Source organism: Delphinus delphis, chromosome 16 (genome assembly GCF_949987515.2).
Source record: "Delphinus delphis chromosome 16, mDelDel1.2, whole genome shotgun sequence".
NCBI lineage: Eukaryota > Metazoa > Chordata > Mammalia > Artiodactyla > Delphinidae > Delphinus > Delphinus delphis.
The window spans coordinates 46,912,466-46,937,938 of record NC_082698.1 but is presented as its reverse complement, the minus strand read 5'-3'; the positions used below and the strand labels follow the sequence as shown (position 1 = coordinate 46,937,938).

At 48.9% G+C, this 25,473-nt stretch overlaps 1 protein-coding gene across 1 annotated transcript in view; it reads right to left on the bottom strand.

Moving 5' to 3' along the window:
* ARHGAP22 (Rho GTPase activating protein 22) overlaps positions 1-25,163 on the bottom strand; it is a 167,983-nt gene extending 142,820 nt beyond the window's left edge. Inside the window, exons 1-2 of the mRNA XM_060034653.1 lie at positions 24,798-25,163; positions 1,961-2,160 (exon numbers count right to left, since the gene is read on the bottom strand). Coding sequence (XP_059890636.1) covers positions 1,961-2,160; positions 24,798-24,831 — 234 coding nt within the window. The 5' untranslated portion in view covers positions 24,832-25,163. The remainder of the gene's footprint in view (positions 1-1,960; positions 2,161-24,797) is intronic.
* Positions 25,164-25,473: the final 310 nt, after the last annotated feature.

The following is a 25,473-nucleotide window of genomic DNA, read 5'->3' as shown; positions in this document are numbered from 1 at the left end:
AGGACAGCCAGGAAAGCCAAGAGGCCACTGAAGGGCCAAGGCTGGTCTTCAACACAAAACACAGAAGCCAGAAGGAAGATGGCAGTGGGCAAGCCAGAGGTGTGGCTCCTGATCTGGGGAGCAGGCTGAGGGGCAGGGCTGAGGGAGCGTGAGGGTACCCAGACTGAAGTATCCCAGGTGCTAGGATCTGCGCTCCGTCGCGCACATGTTCTACAATCTAATTCTTAGTGCATGAGGTAGGTAATAATGTCTCCATTTTAGTAATCATGAAACTGAAAGTAAAAAAAAAATTAAGTGACTTCTACCAAGTTATTTAGCTAGCATGACTGACCTAATTCAGATCAAATTCAAAGTTCCTGTTTGTTCCACTCCACCTCTCTGGGAGTTCTATTCCTTCCTTATAAAGCCTGGGAGGCTGGACAGGATCAGAGTTCCCTAAACTTTAGCTTCGATCCACCTTCATGAGTCTTGTCATCCTCACCTCTCATCTCTACTGGTATTGATGTAAAACTTTTCCTCAAGCAGTCTCACTTGTTTGTGTGTGTGTTAAAATGTACATAACATGTAATTTTCCATTTCAATGATTTTTAAGTGTACAGTTCTGTAGCATTAAGCACACTCACACTGCTGTGCAACACTTTTTGTTTTTAACTTAGATGTATTTTAGAAACAAAAACATGCTATGACTCTCACGAATGGAAACCAGTATGGCTTTCCATAAACAAAAGTTAACCACTAGAATAGATACAGTGAAGACAGAAAGTTATTTACTTGCAGCTGGTGACTAGTGCCACTGAGGTCTCTGAGATGAGGCCTGCTCCTTCCCACCCCCAGAGTCCCATGTTTTTAAGGGAGGGTCCCAAGTATTGGAGAAGTGCTAAAGATAGGACAATTCCTTCTTCATACTCAGAAAATTTGGAAGAGGAGTGACAGGGTCATTTTCTCGCTGTGTTGACGACGTGATACCGTGCTGTGCCCAGGTACCTCCTTCCACCTTGCCCATCACAGAGCCCCCTCCCAGCCCCCCAGGCCCCCGAGCACACCGTGGAACTGCTGGATGTGCACAGGCTACAGCCCTGAAAAGCTCTGTGACCCCTGACCCCAAACAAGGGGATCTCCCTTTTCTTTCCAACTTGGATCGATGACTAGGAGCCACCTTTGGAAGAAGTCCTTCAAGTTCCCGTCCCCATTTTCCCCAAGAGAAGCGAGGGTAGCTCCCAGACATCCTTTCTCTGTCTGAATCCCATAACAAGGGTTAGCTTGCCCAAGCTCCGCAAGCCCAGCCGCCATGGCCGGCAGCGTGCAGAGCGCTCGGTTATGATGTCTGCACAGGGCAACTGTGACCAGGCTGCACCATGGCGGAGGAGGCCACCGACTGCTCTGAATGAGCGAACTTAGTGGAACTGGGTAGAAAGGCAGACGTGTTAAGCGCCTGAGGTGGAGCTTACAGTGCTGGTGGAAAACAGAAGCCTCCCCTGAGAGGCAGAGGCCTCTGGCACAGGGGTTTCACCACGAGCCAGAATTCAGTATGATGTTAGATTTGTCTGGGCGCCCGTTTCCCCGCATAATGGAAGGAGTGGAATGTGTGCACCTGTGTCCTCCTTGGAAGCACTAAGAGGCTGAAAAGGACATGAGGAAGAGTTGTATTTTTAAGCCATGGACGGATGTTCTCTATCACCATTACAAGGAAACATTTCCATCACTGAAGCTGTGGATGTGTCACAGTAAAACAAGGTGTGATACCGGGAACGTGGTAGCAGGGGATAAAGCTCACTTTGGAAATCCCAGTGAAATGTCATGCTGAGTGGAGTCAGGGGCTTGGTGCTTGAGGGGTGGAGGTGCTGACGGGAGGGTCACTGTCTGCCTTCTCCCCTCTCCTGGACGTAGTTAAACACGCCCGCCCACCCCCGCCTGGAGCCCCGCTGTGATGCCCGCTGGACACAGGACGCACGCTCCTCACCTGGGGCTTGCTCTCATCTTTGTCCTTGTAGTAGAAGAGCTGATCCCCACGCAGTACGAACCAGCGTTGCTGCCAGTTCTTCATTATGCTCCTCTGCTTCTTCAGCCAGCCCGCCTTCAGGACGGGGCCCAGCCTGCGGGGGCAGGGTGGCTGCCCAGGGCTCCGGCTCTGCTCCCCCATCACCAGGCTTTTGGAGCGGGCTGGAAGCCAAGCACACACACAGTGAGCACGAAGGATGGCAGGCCAGGGGTCAGTCCTTGCCCCACCCTGGCATCCCAGCTGCCCGGTGACCAGAGTATGGGAGCTTCGGCCAGTAGGGCATGATCATGCTTGGCCTATCTCCCCCTTGGGTTCAAAGGGACATGGGTTGGGACCCCTCAGCACCGCAGCCCAAGGTCATCCACCTAGGGGAGTGCACAGCCTGCCTGATTAGTTTCTGCTTTGTCCCTGGGATCCAAGATTCTGCCTTTCCCCAGGTTTGTTCATCCATCCATGCCTCCATGCACCCATCCATCCATCCAGCTTTCCATTTGTTCAATGACTCATTCATTCATTCAGCAACTATTTATTAGTACCTACTATGTACCAATCACTGTTACAGGTGCTGGGGAAAAAGCAGTAAGAAATAAGAAAAATAAGAAACATAAACAGCTCACATTCTAGCAGGCTTCCTGTCACTCAGGCCCCAAGGGAGCTGGCCCCAGCAGACTCCCTCCCTGGTACCTGCGTGGCACCTCTCCCCTGGCAGCATCAGATCTCAGCACCATTGCCCAGAACCCCCATCCCACCTGCCAAACCACCTTGCTGCTTCCCTGGGATCATCCTGGCAGCTGGGCCTGCACAGCAGGGCCTCTGCGACAGTTGCTTGCTGTGACTTGTCGATGGCTCCCTGGCAGGGTGAAGGGGCCGTCCCTCCTACCTAGAGCCACCGAGTGCCTCGAGCGCTCCTGCTCCGCAGATACCACTGAGCAGCGCTCTGCCAGGTTGGTACTGCCCTTCACAGTGATTGAGTTCTTGCCCCTCCCATGCCTCCCCTACCCCTTCCCCTCGCTCTCCCCTCTGTCCTGGGGAAACCTTCTCTCCTCTCTCTGGCCAGTATCAAGGATACTGCTGCAGTGGTCGCTAGGAGGGGCCATCCTGGACTTTGGAGGAACAACTCTGAGTCCAAATGTAATCACACTTACAATTCTTAGACCACAGATCCTAACTTATGATTGGAACGCGCGGTCCCTGCAACCCACAGTTGTTTCTTCCATCCTTTTCCTACTCAATTTCTGGCTTGGCTGCATGGTGAGCTCCTATCTATCCTTCAAGATCCAACTCCACAGAACCTTCCTTCTGATCTCTTCCAGATAGTCCTTCCCTCCTCTACCAGGACATGTGGTCCATGGCTGGTATTTATTAATCTGTGTGGTTGCCTTTCTGCCCCTCTAGACTGAGGGGTAGGGATGGGAGGACATGACGTCTTATCTAGTTCTGCACTTGTGGCTCTCATCACCACACCAGGCAGGTAACGGATGTAAGACATGGTTGTCAAACATCATGGGCTACTTTGGCTTACTCTTTTATTTTAAATTGAAGTATAGTTGATTTGCAGAATCAACTGTCCTTGGCAGAAGCAGGGTTCCAGTGGAGGAGAGGAGAGGCCAGCCCCTGCTCCCCTCAGTTCACCAGGGAGGCGCTTCCTGCCGATGCTACTTAGGCTGCCCAGCCAGCCCGGATTGTCCCCCAGCCGGTCAATCACACAGATATTACTCATAAGGCCCATAGAGCATCTTGAAAGGAAAATCGTTGTTGTTATGATTTATTAATAACCACTGTTCCTGTCTTCAGCATTTCCTTGAATCAAGCCATGTAAATATTCCAGTTCTGTAAACATTTAAGCCAAGATTTCAACTCAAACAGCTCTAACCTTCTAAGGCTCCAGAACTACGGGGAGCCTCTGGAGTTTCTGGCCCAGGAGCAGGCCTGTGACCTGGGGAGGAGCAGGGTGCTCTTTGCCCTCCTCAAAGTCAAGTTCTTCGGCTCACAAGCACATTCATTCATTCACTCGTTCATTCATCCATGCCTTCCAAGTCTGCGGAGCTCCTCCGGGTATGGGGCAGAACCCCAAGTTGTTTGCGTTCCCCCAGAGCCCCAAGGCTGGCAGGAGAAATAACATACAGAAGAGCCACACAGAGATGGAAGAGCCACAGGCCACGTGGACGGGCAAAGGCTGCAGACACTTAAATGAAGGTGCACCTTTCCGCTGTAGACATTTGCAGAGCCACCCAGAGGAGAGCGCCTAGGCTGAGCCTTGAAGGATGACCAGAGCTTGGGCCCACCTCAGGGGAGGGGGCATTCCAATCTGCAAGGAAGGAACAGGAGTAGCATTTGCTACCTCTTGGCTCAGATCAACGAGTGTGCCGGGTTGATGTGGTCACCTATTCGCACTGACAAGCATCTCCTGAGAGGATGGACCACACTCCCAGTCTCTCCTTCCTCACCCCCCAGTCCCTGCCAACCCCTTGCATTTGGAGCTTTTGTCCTCTCCTGGAAACTGCTCTGATGAAATCCGACAGTCTGGTTCTGATTCTCAGCCTCTGAGACCCTTTGGTGCTCAGGCACATTGATTACCCTCTTCCTGAAGCTCCCCTTCCGCCCCCCCTGCAGAGCCCAACTGCCTGGTACACCCACGTCTCTTACCACCTGCCCAGCCCGTTCTGGCCTCAGTTCCTCCTGTTCTCCCCGAAAGTCCTGCTGTTGCCCAGGGCTGCCCCAGGTGCCCTCCATTCCATCATGAGTCCATGTCTTTATTTCTGCCCAGATCTTTCTCTGAAACTTCAGGCTCACGTTAAACCATCTCCATGGGGGGCATCTCCATAGGGATGGGTCATGGTCGCCTGTGCCCATGTTCAAATTCAACGTCTGCTGCCTACTCACATCTCCCAAGCCTGCTCCCCACTCCCTGCTCACCAAGGATTCATGACTGGGACCAGCCAATCTTGACATCTTGGAGTTGTTTTGACAAACCCCTCCCCATCAAGTCCCACGGCCAATTAGTGTGCAAATTCTGAAGATTCTCTCTTTGCACTCTTTCTTTCTTTGTTTTTTTTTTTTGTTTTTTTTTTTGCGGTATGCGGGCCTCTCACCGTTGTGGCCTCTCCCGCTGCGGAGCACAGGCTCCGGACGCGCAGGCTCAGTGGCCATGGCTCACGGGCCCAGACGCTCCGCGGCATGTGGGATCTTCCCGGACCGGGGCACGAACCCGTGTCCCCTGCATCGGCAGGCGGACTCTCAACCACTGCGCCACCAGGGAAGCCCTGCACTCTTCTTTCTTTTCATTTCTGTTTTACTGAATCAATTCGAATTCTTATCATCCCTCGCCTGGACGCCTTCCTCTTGCCCCCTGCCCTCTGCTGGAGTCTCCAGAAGAGATACGCAGCTGCCGAGGAAATCTTTCTAAACGCAGATATAATCAGCTTTACTCCTTTTCTCCACAGTAGTTAGGGCATTTATCAATGACGTGCAGAGCAAAATCCAACCCCAGCCTGGCCGTCACGATCGGTTCACGGGACAGCGCACGGGACAGCGCCACCCCCGCCTAACCATGCGCCTCCCTGTCAGCCCAGGGCTAACGGCCGCCGAAGGTGCCTGCATATTACGCCTACCTGGGACCTTAGGAGATCCGGTCTCCAGGTTTGTTGAAAACGCCTACCTGGGACCTTAGGAGATCCGGTCTCCAGGTTTGTTGAAACACAACTTCCGGGGGAAGGACCTGGAATCTGGATGTTGAAGCAGCCCAGGTGATTCCAATAATCACTGCCCTGGGGTCTAGTCACCCTGGACAACTCCCCAGCATAATGCCCTTTTGCTCATCTTCACTGTCAAAGTCCTACTTTCCACTGAACATTTGGGTCCCGTTGCACCTCCTTCATGTAGCTCTCCAAGAGTCACTCCACTAAAATTAGTCTCTCTTCACTTCAATTTCACCTTTAGAATAGTGTGAGTAACAGTCTGGTGTATAGTAGTGTTGTTTGTGCAGTGCATGTATCTACCTCTCCCCAGAACTGAGGGCCATGGAGAGAGAGGGGGTCCAACGCCCTCCTGGGAAAATCTGTGTGCGTGAGTGTGTGTTTTTTCTCGTATGTAAGTATGTATGTGCATGAGTGTGTACGAGTATGTGCATGTGTGAGTGCATGTGCATCCATGTGTTTGCAAGCATATATGCTTGTGAATGTGTGTGTGTGTGCAGGCTGCAGTGTGCAAGTGTGTGCACACATGTGTGTGTCATTGTGAGTGTACAATGAGGGTATGTTTGTAAGTATGTCTGAGAGTGTGGGTGCATGCATATGTGTGAATGTGTATGAGTGTGAGTGTGTTTGCAAGCTTGTGAGGTGTGTGAGCACATGCCTGTTTGGAGCAATCCTAAATTCAGAATCTGGGGTCTCGGTCCAGGCAGTCAGTTCTGAGCAAGGAGACCCTGAGCACAGGGCCTGCAGACTCATCCAGGAGCCCTGGAGGCCTGAGATCCTTACTTGGAAGCTAGGCTGTTGGGAAACTGGGAGAGCTGACAGGACAAGCCAGGGGAGGAGAGACAGAGGGTAGAGGCTGGGGGTGAGTCTCTGGGAGGGTGGAGAGGAGGGGCCACCCTGAGAGACATTTAGGAGGCGGGGCTGATGGCTGATGGCATGGAGAGGGGGACAGGCCAGCAGTCAAGGAGGGGCAGCAAGATGGTGCACATGTTAGATCTTGCAGTCTCTCTGACATCCAAGAGGATGTGTCCAGGGGAAATGCGACGCGGGGGACGGAGCCAGCTCAGGAGAGAGGTGCTGCAGGTCAGCGCCCAGCACATAGGAAGCACTCAGTCAGGATCTGCTGAATGACACTGCGCTAAAAACCTTCAGGAATTGCTCATCTAATGCTTACAACAAGTGTTCTTCAGCAACAGGGGTCACACCACGCATAAGTGGCACAGCCTTGTCTGTGAATACAAATTCTCCCTCCTCAGGGCCTGCTCAGGTGGTGATGGGGGCTTAGCTTGGAACAGCCGCTGGGTGTTGGTAGACTCGGCCCTCATTGCATTAGCACTGGGTTGGCTTTCCTAGAAATGCTGGCCCAGGAGGGGTCAAAATGGGAGAAAGAAGGACCTCGATGGGTGGACAGGTGAGGGTAGGGTGGGTGGCAGTGGAAGGGACGGACATGCCTAAGTGCCTGTAAGGGCCAGAGTTGGGGGTGGGAGCCCAGCAGCTGACATGAGTAATTTCACTTATTCCTCAGAATAATCCTGAGTTCTCAGATGTTCTGACTGAGACTCAGAGGAAGAAAGCTGAAGGTTACACAACAATGTTGTTATGTGGCGAAGCCAGGATTCAAAGCCCAGTCAGTGTTGGTCACCGAGGATGCTACAATCCTTCCCAAGCAAAACCGATACTGAGCGGGGCCCTAAGTGCTTCAGCTCAGAGATGCCAGGAAGGGATGAGAAAAGCAGGCTGCACAGAAAAGCACTCAAGTGTCCGCAAGGTGACAGAGGCTGCCAGGGATGACAGCAACAGTCACTCCAACTCAGAAGGTCAGAACCCTGGGTGGAGGAAATGGAATGCAAGGACCCAAAGGTTCATTCATTATCACAGAAGGACAAAGGCCTATGCAGGCAGCATCAAGGTGCAGGGCCAGCCCTGATTTTTTTTTTTTTTGGCCTCATTGTGTGGCTTGCAGGATCTTAGTTCCCCAACCAGGGACTGAACCCAGGCCGCAACAGTGAGAGCGCTGAGTCCTAACCACTGGACTGCCAGGGAACTCGCATGCCCTTTTCCTATCAAGGAAGTGTAAAAAATTATTTTTTTAACATCTTTGTTGGAGTATAATTGTTTTACAGTGTTGTGTTAGTTACTGCTGTATAACAAAGTGAATCAGCTATATGCATACGTATAACCCCATATCCCATCCTTCTTGCATCTCCCTCCCACCCTCCTTATCCCACCCCTCTAGGTGGTCACAAAGCACGGAGCTGCTCTCCCTGTGCTACGCAGCTGCTTCCCACTAGCTATCTAGTTTACATTCGGTAGTGTATATATGTCAATGCTACTCTCTCACTTCATCCCACCTTACCCTTCCCCCTTGCTGTGTCCTCAAGTCCATTCTCTATGTCTATGTCTTTATTCCTGTCCTGCCCCTAGGTTTATCAGAACCATTTTTTTTTTTTTAGATTCCATATATATGTGTTAGCATACAGTATTTGTTTTTCTCTTTCTGACTTACTTCACTCTGTATGTCAGACTCTAGGTCCATCCACCTCACTACAAATGACTCAATTGCATTTCTTTTTTTTTTTTTTTGCTTTTGTAATTATAATTGCATTTATTTTTATGGCTGAGTAATATTCCATTGTATATATGTGCCACATTTTCTTTATCCATTCATCTGTCAATGGACACTTAGGTTGCTTCCATGTCCTGGCTACTGTAAATAGTGCTGCAATGAACATTGTGCTACATGACTTTTTTTTTTGGCGGTACGTGGACCTCTCACCGTTGTGGCCTCTCCTGTTGCGGAGCACAGGCTCCTGGACGCACAGGCCCAGCGGCCATGGCTCACGGGCCCAGCTGCTCCGCGGCATGTGGGATCTTCCCGGACCGGGGCATGAACCCGTGTCCCCTGCATCGGCAGGCGGACTCCCAACCACTGTGCCACCAGGGAAGCCCCATGACTCTTTTTGAATTACGGTTTTCTCAGGGTATATGCCCAATGGTGGGATTGCTGGGTCGTATGGTAGTTCTATTTTTAGTTTTTTAAGGAACCTCCATACTGTTCTCCATAGTGGCTGTATCAATTTACATTCCCACCAACAGTGCAGGAAGGTTCCCTTTTCTCCACACCCTGTCCAGCATTTACTGTTTGTAGATTTTTTGATGATGGCCATTCTGACTGGTGTGAGTTGATACCTCATTGTAGTTTTGATTTGCATTTCTCTAATGATTAGTGATGTTGAGCATTCTTTCATGTGTTTGTTGGCAGTCTGTATATCTTCTTTGGAGAAATGTCTGTTTAGGTCTTCTGCCCACTTTTTGATTGGGTTGGTTTTTTTTTTTGATATTGAGCTGCATGAGCTGCTTGTATATTTTGGAGATTAATTCTTTGCCAGTTGCTTTGTTTGCAAATATTTTCTCCCATTCTGAGGGTTGTCTTTTCATCTTTTTTATGGTTTCATTTGCTGTGCACAGCTTTTAAGGTTCATTAGGTCCCATTTGTTTATTTTTGTTTTTATTTCCATTTCTCTAGGAGGTGGGTCAAAAAGGATCTTGCTGTGAGTTATGTCATAGAGTGTTCTGCCTCTGTTTTCCTCTAAGAGTTTTATAGTGTCTGGCCTTACATTTAGGTCTTTAATCCATTTTGAGTTTATTTTTGTGTATCGTGTTAGGAAGTGTTCTAATTTCATTCTTTTACATGTAGCTGTCCACTTATTGAAAAGGCTGTCTTTTCTCCATTGTATACTCTTGCCTCCTTTATCAAAATTAAGGTGACCATATGTGTGTAGGTTTATCTCTGGGCTTTCTATCCTGTTCCATTGATCTATATTTCTGTTTTTGTGCCAGTACCATATTGTCTTGATTAGTGTAGCTTTGTAGTACAGTCTGAGGTCCAGGAGCCTGATTCCTCCAGCTCCGTTTTTCGTTCTCAAGATTGCTTTGGCTATTCGGGGTCCTTTGTGTTTCTATACAAATTGTGAAATTTTTTGTTGTAGTTCTGTGAAAAATGCCATTGGTAATTTGACAGGGATTGCATTGAATCTGTAGATTTCTTTGGGTAGTAGAGTCATTTTCACAATGTTGATTCTTCCAATCCAAGAACATAGTATAACTCTCCATCTGTTTTCATCATCTTTAATTTCTTTCATCAGTGTCATAGTTTTCTGCATACAGGTCTTTTGTCTCCTAAGGTAGGTTTATTCCTAGTTATTTTATTCTTTTTGTTGCAATAGTAAATGGGAGTGTTTCCTTAATTTCTCTTTCAGATTTTTCATCATTAGTGTATAGGGATGCAAGAGATTTCTGTGCATTAATTTTGTATCCTGCTACTCTACCAAATTCATTGATTAGCTCTAGTAGTTTTCTGATAGAATCTTTAGGATTCTCTATGTGTAGTATCATGTCATCTGCAAACAGTGACAGTTTTACTTCTTCTTTTCGGATTCAGATTCCTTTTATTTCTTTTTCTTCTCTGATTGGGAAGTGTAAATCTTTTGTTTGTCAGAGTTGAAGAAATTAAAGAAGTGAATGTACAGAAGAGGAAACACAAACAGCCAATAAAGATGTGTAGTGATGCTGGATTTCAGTAGTAATCAGGGGGAAGTACAAATTATAGCTATTTTATGATGCAGTACTGTGTACCCTTTAGGCAGGTACATTTTTAAAATTCAGTAATATCATGTGTTGTGAGTTATTGTAAGCTACTTTATAGAAGGCAATTGGGCTGTGTTTATTAAAACTGAAAACATGCCCACTCTATAAACCAGCAAATTCCGTGTCTTACCTCTTTCCTGCAAAAAGAACCACAAGTGCCTAGGTAGTCACACCCAAGGATGCCCTTGGAGCACACTGAGTGATCCCTAATAATGGAAAAACCCAAATGCCCAACAATAGGAAAATAGCCAAATAAACTGTGCTGTATTCACATTACAGGATGCACAACAGAAGTTAAAAACAATGAGATGAATGTATATGAGCGAACACGGTTAGCTCCCCTCTTCAACGAACACCTCAGAAGAGGTGTCTTCACTCTTTCCAATTCCTCTCCGATTCTCCTTTTTTATTGTAGTAAAATACACTTAACATAAAGTCAACCATTTTAACCATTTTTAAGTGTACAGTTTACTGTGGCTTTAAGTACATTCACATTGCTATGTAACCATCACCACCATTCATTTCTAGAATTTTTTCATCATCCCTAACTGCTTCCTGTTCTCTTTTGATCCCACCCTGTCAGCCTTCCCCTACCTCTGCACCACCAAAACTGCTCTTATCAAGGCCACCAATGACCCTCACAGTGCTTAATCCAAGGTCAAGTCAGCCCATCCATTCCTTCCCCTTACACCACCTGACCCCAGTTGGTCCTTCCTGCCTCTGTGACCATTTTTACCCTTGGCTTCCAAGACCACTCTCTCCTGCCTCTCCCCTTCTTCACTGGCTACTACTCTCAGTCTCATCATCCCCACCTCTTAAAGTCCAGCACCAGGGGCTAGTCCTTGGACTCTACTTCTGTCCACACTCACTGTCTCGGTGATCTCCTTCCATCTCATGGATTAAAACACCATCGATGTGTGGAAGGCACCTGTGCAGAGCTCAGCCCTGAACCCCAGACCCAGGCGGCCATCACACCATCCACCTCCAGCATCTCATGGCAAAGCTCAACTCCTGGTCTTTCCCGACCCCCAAACCTACTCCTCTCATTGTTTCCCCCATCTCAGTCAATGGAAACACTATCAGACATGCCTATTCCCAGCCACCATCATTCCTCACTTGAGTTACTGCTACAGCCTCTTCTCTAGTCTGCCCTCTGCCATCCCCCCAGTGCAGTTTCTTAACAGGGCAGCCAGAGACAGTTTTTAAAGATGGGAGTTAGACCATGTGACTTCCCTATGAAAACCCTGAAGGACTCCCCCTCTCACTCAGAGTAAAAGTAGGAGCCATCACTACAGCCTCCAAGGGTCCTTGGGACCTGGCCATGTGGCCTCTCGGACCTGCTTGCACTTCCCTGCTCTTGGCCACACTGGCCTCTGCTGTTCCTCAAACAGGCCAGCATGCACCGGCCTCCTGGCTCTGCACCTGCCATCCCTGGCCCCATAGGGCTTCCTCTCAGCCCCTTTGCTCTTTATTCAAATGCCATTTTCTCAGTGAGGACTTCCTGACCACCCTTAAGAAGATGTATCCCCAACCTTTCCATCTCCCCTTTTCTGCTTTAATATTTACTTAAGTTCTATTATAGCGGTAGAAGAGAGCAAATAGCAGAAAAATACACAAATTATAAAACTATATAAAAAGGGAAGAAAAACACAACCCCTTAAACAAGAGGTATATTCACAAAGTATATTCAGTGGGTACATACATTTGCATAGAAGGAACATGTCACACCTGTAACGGTGACTTTGGTCATGAAGGGGAGGATGGGGCTGTAGTATTGTGGTTTTATACATGCATTGCTTACATAAATTAAAATAAAAACTTTAAAAGAGAGAGCTCTTTTGGAATGGAGCTAAATCCCCTCAGGAGATCTAAAATAGCAATTAAAATATCACAAGTTTGATAAATGTTTATGCATATTTATCTGCAACAAGCACTGCGCTGGGCTGTGGACCACAACACAAAGAGATGCCTAGCCTCTGCCTACTCGGAGCTTCCAGGCTGAACAGATGACGCTTCATGGAAGCATGGCCCAGGCCCACCTGTGGACCTTCTATGGGATCAGGTCGGGGGCCCCCTCTCTGTAGATGAGCCCCTCCACTGGGCCTGGGTCTACTCCAGCCCGTCTGCTTCACCCCATCTCGCATAAGGAGGGGCTCAGCAAGGGTGTGCAGGTCATTCACTCCCCCAGTGTTTCAACGAGAATACCTGGCAGCTGCCGCATCTTGGAAATGGCTGAGAACACATTAAAGATACCTTACACAGTGGAACATGTCAGAGCTCTGCCCAAATTCCCTTGATTCCTTTTTCCTGTCTTTATGCGCCCTTACTTCCAACAACTTACCCCGGGTGGTTTTTCAGGGCTGCTGGCCTGTTTTGAAGTCTGTCCTTGGGTTATTGGAGCCATTCTGAGCTGGCAGTGGGAGAACTGGAAGTGCCCAGGAATTTACATCCCCCCCTCGCCCCACAGCCCTTGGCCAAAGACTCATGCATATGGGAGCCTGAAAGCCCCTGCAGCCTTGTTTCTAGTTGGACACCACTTGGAGGGATAAAGAGGTGCAATTCACGTTCAGAGTCTCCCTGGGGCTCAGGCTGAGACCCCTCCTTTACTGGCTTTGCACCCCAGCTTGGCTCTCCCCGTCCCGGTGCTGCTCCCCCGCTGCCACCCCTCACTGGTGTCCCTTGGGAGCACCTGCTTACGAAATTACCACATACACTGCTCATCTCAGGGTCTATTTAGGAGATACACACCTAGCGCACCTGACCGTTTTCAGGGCCTTACGACCACGCTGTGGCAGCACTGGCCCTGGCACCTGCTGGGGCATCGGCACCCTGTTTTTCCATCTGTAGCTCTGTTAGTGCAGCCCCGAGAGCGTGGAGGAGTGGCCGCACTTGAACTAAAACACAATTGATTTATAAAATCAAAGGGATTTTAAAGCCGGGCTGGGGAAGGAGCAAGATGGCTCTCAGAGCTGAACTGATTTAAAGGATAAGTATTGAGGCAGAAAGATTAATGGAGAAGAGAGAGGTGAGGTAATGGAAGGGGCACTCTGCAGGGGGCCGGACGAGCCGGTTTCATGAAGTTAATGCAATTTGCAGCTAAGGGCAAGGGGGCCTCGCCAGGTTCCTGTGCTGTCCTGGGAGCACTGCATGGGCCTCAGATGATTTATTACAGGATGGCTCCTGAGTGCCCCCTACCTTTAAAAATTTTGTTTAGTTACTTAGCTTCTTTCTGGGCTCCACTTGGTCATCTGTTCTTTGCTAAGTCCCCCATCTGAGGGGTCTAGAGAATCAGCCAGGCGCTCCTAATGGGTCTCACTTAGGGGCCTGAAAGGTGAAGGACAAAGGGGAAACCTACCACCCCCCCTTAAGTAAAAAGGATTAATTTTAATATAACTCTGAGGGAGTCTAGAAAGTTTGGATTTTTTCCAAAATGATTATTTTAATGCTTTCAAAACATCAATATAAAAGATCACTTTCTTTACCATTATTTTTATTGGCTCTTCCTGGGTCTGTTTCCTGACTCAGCTGGTGCTGGTCTTCAGCGAGGGGGTGCAGGAGGCAGGGCACCCCCCAAACTGCTTGACCTGCACTTCCATGCAGTGTGAACCCCCGGGTGCAACTGGATCCAGTATTCTTTTATGCATTCATGGGGCTTATAGGGCCTCCTGGGTGTCCACCCTGTGCAAGCCACTGGGGTATGGAAACGAAAGGCACATGCCTGCCATGGTACAAGTAAAGGGAGAACAGAGACATCCGAATACAAGAGTCTGTCATCTCGGCACATATAAGGGGAAATGAGAGCGTGAAGGCAGCAGCAAGGAAGTCAGGCTGGGAGGTTGGGAGGCCAGAAGTGAGGCTGAAGCTGGCTGAAAGAATGGAGTAAGCTGTTAAAAGGGACCAGGTTATGCCACCCCCAAATATGCCACTTTGGCATATTGATTATTTTGAGCTGAAGGCAACTGAGAAACAGCACACAGGAAGAGCTCTTTTCCCTCCCCCTTTCTGCTCAAAAGCAGGGCATAAATTTCCCTTTGTAAAGGTGCCTTGCAACTCCTGTACCAGGAAAAGGAGAATGAGATTCTTATCATCAGGAGACGACTTGAGTCTGCATAATGAACCTTACTAAACAACCCTTATCTACCATACTTTTCCTCGTCACCTTCCCACAGTTTACTGACCCTGAGTTTAACTGCCTCTTTTCTATAAAGCACCTGCCCATACACTTAAAACTATCAATAAAATTTATATGTCTTTTCTCCTGTTAATCTTTTAGCAATTTAATCAGCAGGCCTCAGGTGCAGAACTTAAGAGGGTAGAGGAAAAGTTTTTCCTCCCCTACACTATGGAAGGCTGGGAGGGAGAAAGGGTGCGCCCAGCAGATGGAACAGGAAGACACGCAGGATGAGAGAGCATGGGGTTAAACCCAGAAAGTCTGGCTCCCAGGCTCTTAACTCTGACTCTCACAGGACCCATGTCCCTGCCCTAGAACAGACCAAACCCTAACCCCTTCCTACCAAGACTAATGAAAAACCCCTTTCTTTGAGAAGGACAAGCCTGATCGACATCACCTAACCTCTATCCACAGGCTGGACCTCCAACCATCCTGCCATGGTGGGATCCCTCTTGCTGCAACTCCTTCGAAGAGGCTATGCTTTAGCCATCATCGACATGGGTATGAAGTCGGGAAGATGAGACGGCCTCGGTGAGCCTGTGTGCAGTCAGGTCTCCAGCTTCACTTCCCACTCATACCACACACCCCACTCTTTCCAGATCAACGACTGGTCCCCACAAAGGCCACTTTGTGCCAGGCAGCTGCACCTCTGTGCTTGCCCGCCTGATGAGCCCTGACACGCTTGAAGTGTTGGTGCAGCCATTTCCTACTATGTGAAGACTCCTCTAGCAGGTTCCCAAAGCAGGGGCTTGACTGCCATCCATCATGCCACCCCACAGATGGCACACACTTCTGGCCGGACACGTGCCTCTCAAATCTCTGTGTTGATCTGTGAGCTTCTCATGGCCAGAGAGGGTGCCCTCCTCATGCTTGATTCCTGGAACGTAGCAGAGAGCCTCTCAAATGCTTGCTGAATGAATGAGTGGATGTAAGACAGGAATCCTCAAGTTCAAAGAAGATGGGACAGATCAAATCCAAGAGACCTTGTGCCTCTACAGATGATCTTCCTGGGCTGGAAGAAATCTGCCAGCAGGATTTCTCCTACCCATGGCCTGTTTCCACATGATGAAAGGTTTAAGGGCACAAGATCACTGATTCCACTCCTGTAATCAGAGGAGCGCAAGTAGGAGCAGGAAACACGGAATGTAGTTTTCCTACTTTTCCTAGTTTGGTGGTGGGAGTGAGAGGCCAACTGAGGTCATGGAAAGGGCACAGGATTTGGAGGCTCCTTAGCCTCTTGGAGCCCCAGGTTTCCACATAAAATGAGAGCAAAATACAAATCTTATCCACTTCCTAGACCATGGTGAGGAAGAAATGAATGACACTTTGAAAGTGCTTTGTAAACAGAGAAGCACTGAAAGAATGAACGGTGGTGAGTACTGTTTCTCTTTGCTGCAGGCTGAGGCCTTGGGAGGCCTCTATTCCCTCTATTGGACCTCGTCTGGGAGCAGCTGGCCCTAGGTTTGCTGCCTCTGCTCCTGTTCGGATTAGCAAGCCATTCACCAGGAGCCAGGGATCAGTGGAGTCGATGTAATTCAATATTGATTATAAATTTCATTTCTGCCTGCCTACGGGTCATTAGCTTAGATCAATACATTCTCCACCCTTGGTTAGGTAATCATGGAGGCTGTTGATGATTTCAGCAGTCAGGCAGGTCCCTGGCTGCCTTGGTTGCGGGAGCCCAAGGCAGCTCTCCCGGCCTAGGTCTAACCCAGTTCAGGCCTGTCTTGCAAATAAATCATTTATTCGTGTCTGCAGATATGAAGGTCATGGCCAAATCTTCAATTCTCTGGGGCCGAAAGTCCAGCCTGGAGTTCTTGGAGCCCAGCATCCGGAAGTGCCTTATATCCTGAGTGTCTAAGAGTGCTGGGTTATGGACTCTGGGTATCTCCCATGGAAGAACTCAGTTTTCCCATCAGCTGGTATCTGGGAGGAGAGGCAGGAGGGAGGAGGCCTGGGTTCACTGGACACAGACTTCCACCTTCATCTCCTAGCACAAGAGCCTCGGTGGCAGCAGATGGACTGGTAGTCTAGGGCTGGGGTGTGTCCAGAAGCAGGGGAACCTGCCTGGCAGCGGCTGAATGCTCTCAGTAGATGTGCTCTGACAACGGTCCTGCTGTCCCCTCACGCCCTCTTCGGATGGCAGATAGGAAACACCATCAATCCCACAGCATTTACTGAACATCTCTCTCTTTTCTCCCTGCCCTCAGGGTCACTCTCTGTAGACCCACTGCCCACAGCGCAGCCAGCACCACTGTCTAATGCTCTGTCCAGACACATCACTCCCCTGCTGAGAGCCCTACCTGGATGTGGGATGGGTCTGTTCTCCCTGCCGCATCACCTGGTCCCTTCACTGCCTTCCTGCGTAGCAGGCTCACAGTTGGCCAAGTGCATGTGCCTCTGGGTCTAAATTCTTCAGAGAATTTAGATTCTCTCTGCGTCTCGGGCAAAGCAGATGCCATATCACCTAATTAGGTTACTGGCCCTTTGCTGTCCCACTCTCAGGGCCCTAGAGGTAGTCTGTCTTAGGGAGCCCTCAGAGCACCTGACAAGCCTGGGCAGGGGCAGCATGGGATGACCATGGGCATATTCGGGAAGGCCACACTATTCAGAACCAAGCAATCAGAGGAGGCCTATGAATCCCATGGTCACCCCTTAAGAGCAGAAACTCCCCTCTGAACAATCTTCCAGTGTGAACTGGTATGAGTTCAGGTGACCTCCAGTCTATCACTTCCTGACCACACCTCACATAGCCCTGCAAGCTTTAGGGTGAGACCTGGCAGGCTCCTGCTCTCCCACCCCCTCCCTTCCCCAGCCCCCAGAGGCAGCCACTTCAGTTGGCTCCTTTGGTATTTACCTCCACTTTCTTTTTTTTTTTTTTTTTTAATTGCGGTGGCTTCTCTTGTTGCGGAGCACGGGCCCTAGGTGCACAGGCTTCAGCAGTTGCAGCACGGGGGCTTAGCAGTTGCGACGCGTGGGCTCTAGAGTGCTCGGGCTTTAGTAGCTGTGGCACACGGGCATAGCTGTCCCGCAGCATGTGGGATCTTCCCGGACCAGGGCTCAAACCCGCGTCCCCTGCATTGGCAGGTGGATTCTTAACCACTGGTCCACCAGGGAAGTCCCTACCTCCACATTTCCAAATAGTGTTTATTTATCGCTATTTCTTTCTTTCACTTTTTCTTGATTACCCTCATCTAGTTAATTAACACATGCATCAACTCACATATTTATCTTTTTTGTGTGTGCGAGAACATTTAAGTTCTACTCTCTTAGCACATTTCAATGATACAATACAGGGTTATCAACTATAGTTACCATGTTATACATTAGATCCTCAGATCTTATTCATCTTATAATTGAAAGTTTGTACCCTTTTACCAATTTCTCCCTATTTCCCCCACCTCCCAGCCCCGGCAACCACTTTCTACTTTTTGTTTCTGTAAGTTTGCTTTTTCTGGTTTTGTTATTAGATTCTACATATAAGTAATACCATGCAGTATTTGTCTTGTGTGTGCCTTATTTCACTTAGCATAGTGTCCTCAAGGTCCATCCATGTTGTCACAAGTGGCAGGATTTCCTTCTTCCTCATGGCTGGAAACTATTCATATATATATATGTTTTTATATATAACATTTTCTTTATCCATTCATCAGCTGATTGACACTTAGGTTGTTTCCATGTCTTGGCTATTGTGGATAATGCTGCAATAAACAAGGGAGTACAGATATCTCTTGAGATCCTGTTTTCATTTCTTTTCGATATATACCCAGAAGTGGAATTGCTGGGTCATATGGTAATTCTATTTTTAAGTTTTTGAGGAACCACCATACTGTTTTTCATAGTGACTGCACGAATTTACAGTATACAAGAGCTCCCTTTTCTCCACATCCTTGCCAATATTTGATATCTCTTGTCTTTTCGATAGTAGCCACTCCAACAGTTATGAGGTGACATCTCAATCTGGACTTTGATTTGCATTTCCCTGATGATTACTGACACATTTTCATGTACCTCTTGGCCATTTGTGTATCGTCTTTTGCAAAAATGTCTATTCAGTTCTTCTGCCCATTTTTTAATCTGTTTCTTTTTCGCTATTGAGTTGTATGAGTTCTTTGTATATTTTGGATATTAACCCCTTATCGGATATATGATTTGGAGATATTTTCTCCCATTCTGTTTCTGTTAATTTTGTTAGTGGTTCCCTTTGCTACGCAGAAGCTTTTTAGTTTGATGTAGGCCCACTTGTTTATTTCTGTTTTCCTTTCCTTCGCTTTTTGTGTCTAATCCAAAAAATGATTGCCACCACTGATGTCAAAGAGACTACCCCATATGTTTTCTTCTAGGAGTTTTGTGGTTTCAGGTCTTATCTTCAAGTCTTTAGTCCATTTTGAGTTGATTTTTGTGTATGGTGAAAGATAGGGGTCCAGTTTCATTCTTTTGCTTGTGACTGTCCAGCTTTCCCAACACCATTTTTTGAAGAGACTGTCCTTTCCATATACTGTCCGTTGTATATTGCTGGCTCCTTTGCTGTAAATTAATTGACTACATACACATGGGTTTATTTCTGGGCTCTCTATTTTGCTCCATTAATGTATGGTCTGTTTTTATGCTGAATCACTTCTTGATTTTTTCCATTTTCAATGTTACCTATTGACCTCTAACTATGGAGATGAGGATTTTATTTCTTTCACTCTCCTGTCCCCATCACACATAAGCACCCACTCCATCCTCCCAGTGTACTTTTAGTTGGATCAATATGCAGAATTTGCATTACTAGTACTACGTAATTGCTAGTCCCAGTTGAGCTATGTAGTGTACTGTAATATTTTGTGCACCACTTTTTGTTTTCCCTGGAGTTCATAATTGGCTTGCCTTTTAATTTGCTTAGCGTTCTACTCTGTATCAATAATTCAACCTTAAATATTCCAACAGTTCTTCAAATCTAATTTTCATGTATTCACAGGCAGTGGGCATCTTCTTAAAAATCACACTGCATTTTATTACTCAAAGAATTTATAGCTCTCCTGGAGACATGCAGGGCCACCTGCAGTGGTGTTTGGACAGTGTGAATCCCTGTGTTGGGTTAGGGAGAGGGCATAGGCCTCAGCACTGGATAGACGTGAATATGAATTCCACCACTTGTTGGCAGGGTACCCACAATTCTCCTTCCACATCTGTTGAAATGGGAATAATGATGCCTCATCATAGTGTAGTCATGAGAATTAAATAAGTACAATGGAAATGCCTGGAGCACGGAGGGCACACAATAAATGTTGGTTTGCTTACTTGTGGGAAAATCAAGAAAAATAAGGCCAGTGAAAGTACTTCATCTCACTCATAGAGCTTTCTCTCTGTATCCCCAAAGTATTGACCAGGCTCGGCACATCCATCAGGGCTTCTAAGACACTGATACTCCTTTGAAGGAAAATAGCTCAAGCTACTGGAGCTTTGCTCATCAGGCTAATGACCTCCTTTAAAAGAAGGAGCCTCCTTAATCGCAACGTCAATTTTATTTTGAAATATTCTAAACAAAGGCAGAAACTCTATAAGAAAATATTGATAAGATTGATGGCATTAAAAATTAAAAACTTATACACATCTGGGGGAAAAAAGCCCTTGATATAAAAGTAAAGGGCAAGCAACAAATTGGGCAAGTATTTGCAACATATAAATCAATCAAGGGAGGGCTGACTTTCCTAAGCACCTGGACCAGTTAGGTCCAGAGACAGTGCTTCAGCCTTCCAGGCTAATGCTTTCTCTGCTATTAAGTCACTCACTCACTCATTCATTCATTCATTCAACATAAATGTACTGAGTACCTACCAGATGCCTGGCTTTGGGGTATAATGATATTCAAAAACAGAAATGGCCCCTGCTCTCCTGGAGCGCACAGTCTAGTGGGGTGACAGTTATTCACCAGTCACACTCAGGAGTGTACAACTACAACCCAAGGTAAGTGCTACAAAGGAAAGGAGAGCACGGAGCAGAGGACCCAGTTTAGACTGGGGTGTGTGGGAGCACTTCCTTGGCTGGCGACACTTGAACTGAGAACTGGAGGGTGAATAGGAGTTAAGGGGTGTGTGTGTGTGTGTGTGTGTGAGAGAGAGAGAGAGAGAGAGACAGGCAGACAGACAGACAGACAGAAGGAGGCATCCCAGCTGGGGAAACAGGGTGCCAAAGCCCTGTGGTAGGAGGCCCATGGAACAGTTGAGGAATGGGAAGAAGGCCAGTGTGGCTGGAGCTTGGAGAGTGAGAGGAGGCTGGAGGTTTGGCCAGTGGCTAGACTGTAAGAGGGGCCTGACGGGCCACGGTAAGGACTTAGGATTTTAACCCAAAGAGCGATGGGGAAGCCAACCAAAGGATTCCAAGCTGGGGCTGGAGGAGGCCGGAGGTGGGTACAGGCTGGATTTATATTTGAAAAGATGGCTCTGGCTTTGGAGTGGAGAATGGATGGGAGCGGGTGGGGTGAGGCAGAGTGTTATTGCCACAGGTTAGAAATGATGATGGCTGGGATGATAACATGAGATTGAGTGAGACAGGCAGAGTCAAGAGCTCTTTGGGGGGTAAAACAACACGGCTGCCTTCCATACCTTATCCTTGTGGAACAGGGCAAGACCAAATCAATAAACCTTTATTTTGGGCAGTGCTAACGGGCACAGAGGAGGCCTCAGTCAAGATTGGGGGAATACACAAATCTTTGAAGAAGCAGACCCTGGGTCAGTGGATTTCAGGAAAGGGAGCAATCCTAGCAGGCTGGGGTAGCGTCAGGGTCAAGTATTTTGGGGCTTTGTTCTGACTATGGCCTGGACAGATGGGGATGAACCCAGTACCCCTCACAGAATCTGGCATGAGCTTACGGCTTGGGGCTCCGCTGCCTTTCCGCACCCTGCATAACTACCCCCGTTGCTCCCAGGACAGAGGGTGCCAGTCTTATGTTTTTATTTTCTATCTTAAAAAATAAATTGCAATCTTTACAGTGTCACAGAACACGTGCACTTGTGACTTGCTCCACTGTGTGATAAATTCATGGAGTTTTAGTAAATTTATCTTATTTTTCTTCCGGGAAAACTGGCAGGGGTGGGGTGACCTGTCTCTTCCGTTCCCACTCTGGAAATATGGCAAAAATTCTCAGTGGAGTTAGAGCTTGCCAGGCGTGGCATCAGGAAAGGCTCCCTGGACAGGACCCTGGGAGTCAGGCAGGAGCTGAGTGGGGCAGAGTCAACCACACCTGGGTCCAAATGGCCTGATCTGGCTTCCACAGGCCATGACGAGCTAGGGTGAGTCTGAACTGGTCCTAAGCAGGCAGTAGCAAGCTAGAATCACAGTATCAATGGCTAGTGTGAGCTGGTATGAACCAATGTGGACCACTTTCCCAAATCAGTCTACATTGTGTGATGCACGTAAAAGCAAGCACACTGTTTGAATTTACTGGCCTGTTTTGAGACATTTCCAGCTGGTTTGGGTGCCTCCCTACTTTTTAAAATTATTATTGTCCTCTTCTGTGTGTGGGGGGGTGGGATACGTGTGTGTGTACAACACCTGCCTCACCTGCCTCGAACTACTTCTTGGAAGTTGAGCTCAGATTATTGACCAAACTTAGTTTTATATGCAGGTAAGTGACAGTAGAGTTTCTCCTGGGAGGTTCTCAATCTTGACATCTCCCCCTCCACAGGACAGCTTTAGGATGATGGCAGCCTGTGCCGGCTGTCTCAGGGCTGGCCTGGATGGGGACCTTCCAGGGAGTTAACAGCCAACATGACCCTGGGGAAGAGTCCTTGGGAAACCCCTATCTGCAGAGCAGCAAAGGCTTCTGAGCCGGCTGGCAGGGGCTGGTTTTATGAACTGTTCCAGAAAGTGACCCTAGGTCTTTTTCACTCAACCCACTATACCTAGGTGGTGGTGTAGTCTGTAAGTATGTCTGGAGCAGTCTGGACAAGGCAGTGTGTGGATACCAGGGTCTGTGGTCTGTATCCTATAGACAGGCTGGGTTTATGACATGCAGCTTGCCCAACTCCTAAAAGGTGCAGCGGGGGATGAATTTTGAGGAAAGGTCTTCCTTCTACCAGAGCAGAGCCCAATTTCTTAGAGGCATTCACACATAATTTTGGCCTGTATTCCTACAGAAATGTCCCTGCGTGATCTGACTCCTGACCTGGTCTCCAGCCCCAGCCTCCTGGCCCTGTGTGCTCCTCCCCTCCCACAGCATCAGCACATGCCGATCGCTGCCTGAAACGTGGCCTCCTCCCTCCACCACCCTTTGCCTACGTAGCCCCACCATTCTTCAGCTCACAACTCAAGCACCACTTGCTTCCTCTGGAAGCTTCATTTGTAGTATATGTTCTTATGCTCTTAGAATACTCCTTGTCATGGTTTATGGTCATGTATTTTTATGGGTAAATGATTATCTTATAAATATCTGATATATAGCACCATAAACTTTATCTTTTAGCATATCCTACAAGATAATATCATCTACTAGAGGGGTTCTCAACCTTAGCACTGTTAACATGTGGAGCTGGAGAATTCTTTGTTGTGGGGACCGTCCTCTGCATTGCAGCCCGCTTAGCAGCATCCCAGCCTATATCCACTAGATGCCAGTAGCACTCCTTAGTTGGAACAACCGAAATGTCTCCAGACATCGACAAATGTCCCCCAAGGGGCAAAACAGCTCCTGGTTGAAAACCACTGACCCAGAACAAATGTTTTTAAGAAGTTTGACATTTCAAAGGCAGGCTTCCTGAGACCCCTCTGCAAAGCACTGGTTTCTTTCTGACCAGCCCCATCCAACAGAAAGATAATGTGAGCCACGTATGTAATAATAAATGTTCTAGTAGCTGCATTAGAAGCAAGTAAAAGAAAAAACAGGTGAAATGAATTCTAATCCATATTTTATTTAACCCAATATATCCAAAGTATTGTCACTTCAGCAGGTGACCAATGTAAAATAATCATTGAGATATTTTACATTCTTTTTTTCAAGTCATCAAAATCTAGTGTGTATTTTTCTCAGTTTGGATTAATCACACGTCGAGTGCTCGCTCAATAGCCAAGTGTGGCCAGCATTTTAGACAGGAGTGGGAGAGGAGACCCAAGCTCTCTTAGAGAGCCTGGCCCAGCCCACCCCTTGCATCGTCACCAGGCTCTACTGCTACCCCTGAGCAGAGCCATGCACAGTCCTCCTTTGCCCACTGGGGCCCACAGGTGACAGCCCATTCCGAGCACCCCATGGAGGGGTTCTGACTACACTCTAGAGGGCCAGCCTGCCCAGGAAAGTCATCCAAATGCCTGCAGAGTACTAATGAGATGGGTGTGTGCCCGTGAGCTCACAAGAGCCTGGAGGGTTCCTGCCTCAAATACACAAACACTTGGGTGAGGCAAGCACTGTTTCCAAGCTCCCCAGGCAGAAGCTCCACCCACCTCCAAACCACCCTCCTCGTGCTCCTTGCTCACAAGGGAGGCTCAGCCCTCCACAAACACTGGCCACATGGAAGGACACATTCTATTTTCTTAAAACACAGATGTTCTCATCTAAAATGACACTTGCACTGGTCAAGAAGTTGCTGTCCAGGGAGATGCTGTCCCTAGCCCCAAGACTTGTCCTGAGGCCCCAGGCCATTCTGTAGGGCCACGGCCTGGTTGGGGCGCAAGCCCAGGGCTGCAGGATCACCCCTGCAAGGCTCTCCCGACTCGCATCTCTTACTTATCTCTAGACACTCCCAACACCCACAACTCCAGGTCCTTCTGCCTCCTGGGAGTTCTCCCGGGGGGAGCCCCTGCCTACCTGAGGGGTTGCTTCCTGCAGCCCGGTGGCAGCCCCTGCAGGCTCTGCAGAGCAGCCTCCCAGGTAGCCAGCATGAAGACCTTCACTGGGACCTGGCTGTCTGGAGAAGCCCGGGCATTGCCCTTCCTAGTGAGGGCTACTGTTGTCTTGGCAGCTAGGGCAAATCTTGAGCATTCAGGATTTCCCTTTTAGTAGAAAACTAAAGTTTTACCAGAGTTGTCACCCGGTCACTTTGGGCAAGCCAGGGACTCTGTAAAACATGGCATACGGGGTGAAGCCTGCACACCCACTGGGGCAATAAGCTGGCCATCGCCCTTTGGCTGTCTCAGGTGTGACCCCCACAGACCCCAGGCGCATCCCTAGAGAGGGCTGTCAGTCATCCAGATGCCTCCAGAACGCCTGCCCCATCTGACCCCAGCGTGGCAGCCAGCTGACTATCCACGCCCATCGGCCAACAGACGCACGCACACTGTGTCCTGATCCGCCTCAGGAAGTTGGACTTACCCCTCCTGGCTTGCCTGATCTTTGGGCTCAGCATGTTCCTGCCGCCTCCTGGACGGAATTGCTGGGCCGATCAAGCTGTCATCCACTTCCCTTTTCTCTTCCTCTGGCCCAGTTGCCCCTCATGCCCCGCTCGGGCCCCCATGGCCACTGGCGTCACCAGCGAGGCTCCCTCGGCTGCCTTTCCTGGCTCCGGACCGACGGCTTGCCTCGGACTATGTAAACCTCAATGCATTATTTTTCCACCTCAGAATTAATTCCCACCCAAGCGAACCATTAAGAGGCTCAGTAACCGTTGCTGGTCAATCACCGGGCCAGGGCGGGAAGGCCTGACTGTCCCTCCGCCTGGCCGGGGCGCACGCGGCACAGCCCATCCCAGAGCGGAGCTGGCAGCCGGTCGGGGCGGAGGCGAGAGGAGGGCGGGGCGGGAGGAGCTGGGCGGAGCGCGCGGTCCCAGCTGGTCCGATGGCCCCAGAGGGCGGGCGGGCTCCGAGCTCGGATCCGCCCTCTGCGCGGGGAGGGCCTGTCGGGGATGCGCGCCACTGGCTGGAGCCACCAAGAGGCCGCTGGAAATGCAGGGCATCTGGCCGCCCGGGTCCCGCTCGCCCTGCCAAGGCCCGGGGGTTGGGCAGGGGGTGGCCGAGGCCCGGGGGGGCCAAGGATCCCTCCAGGGCCCGTC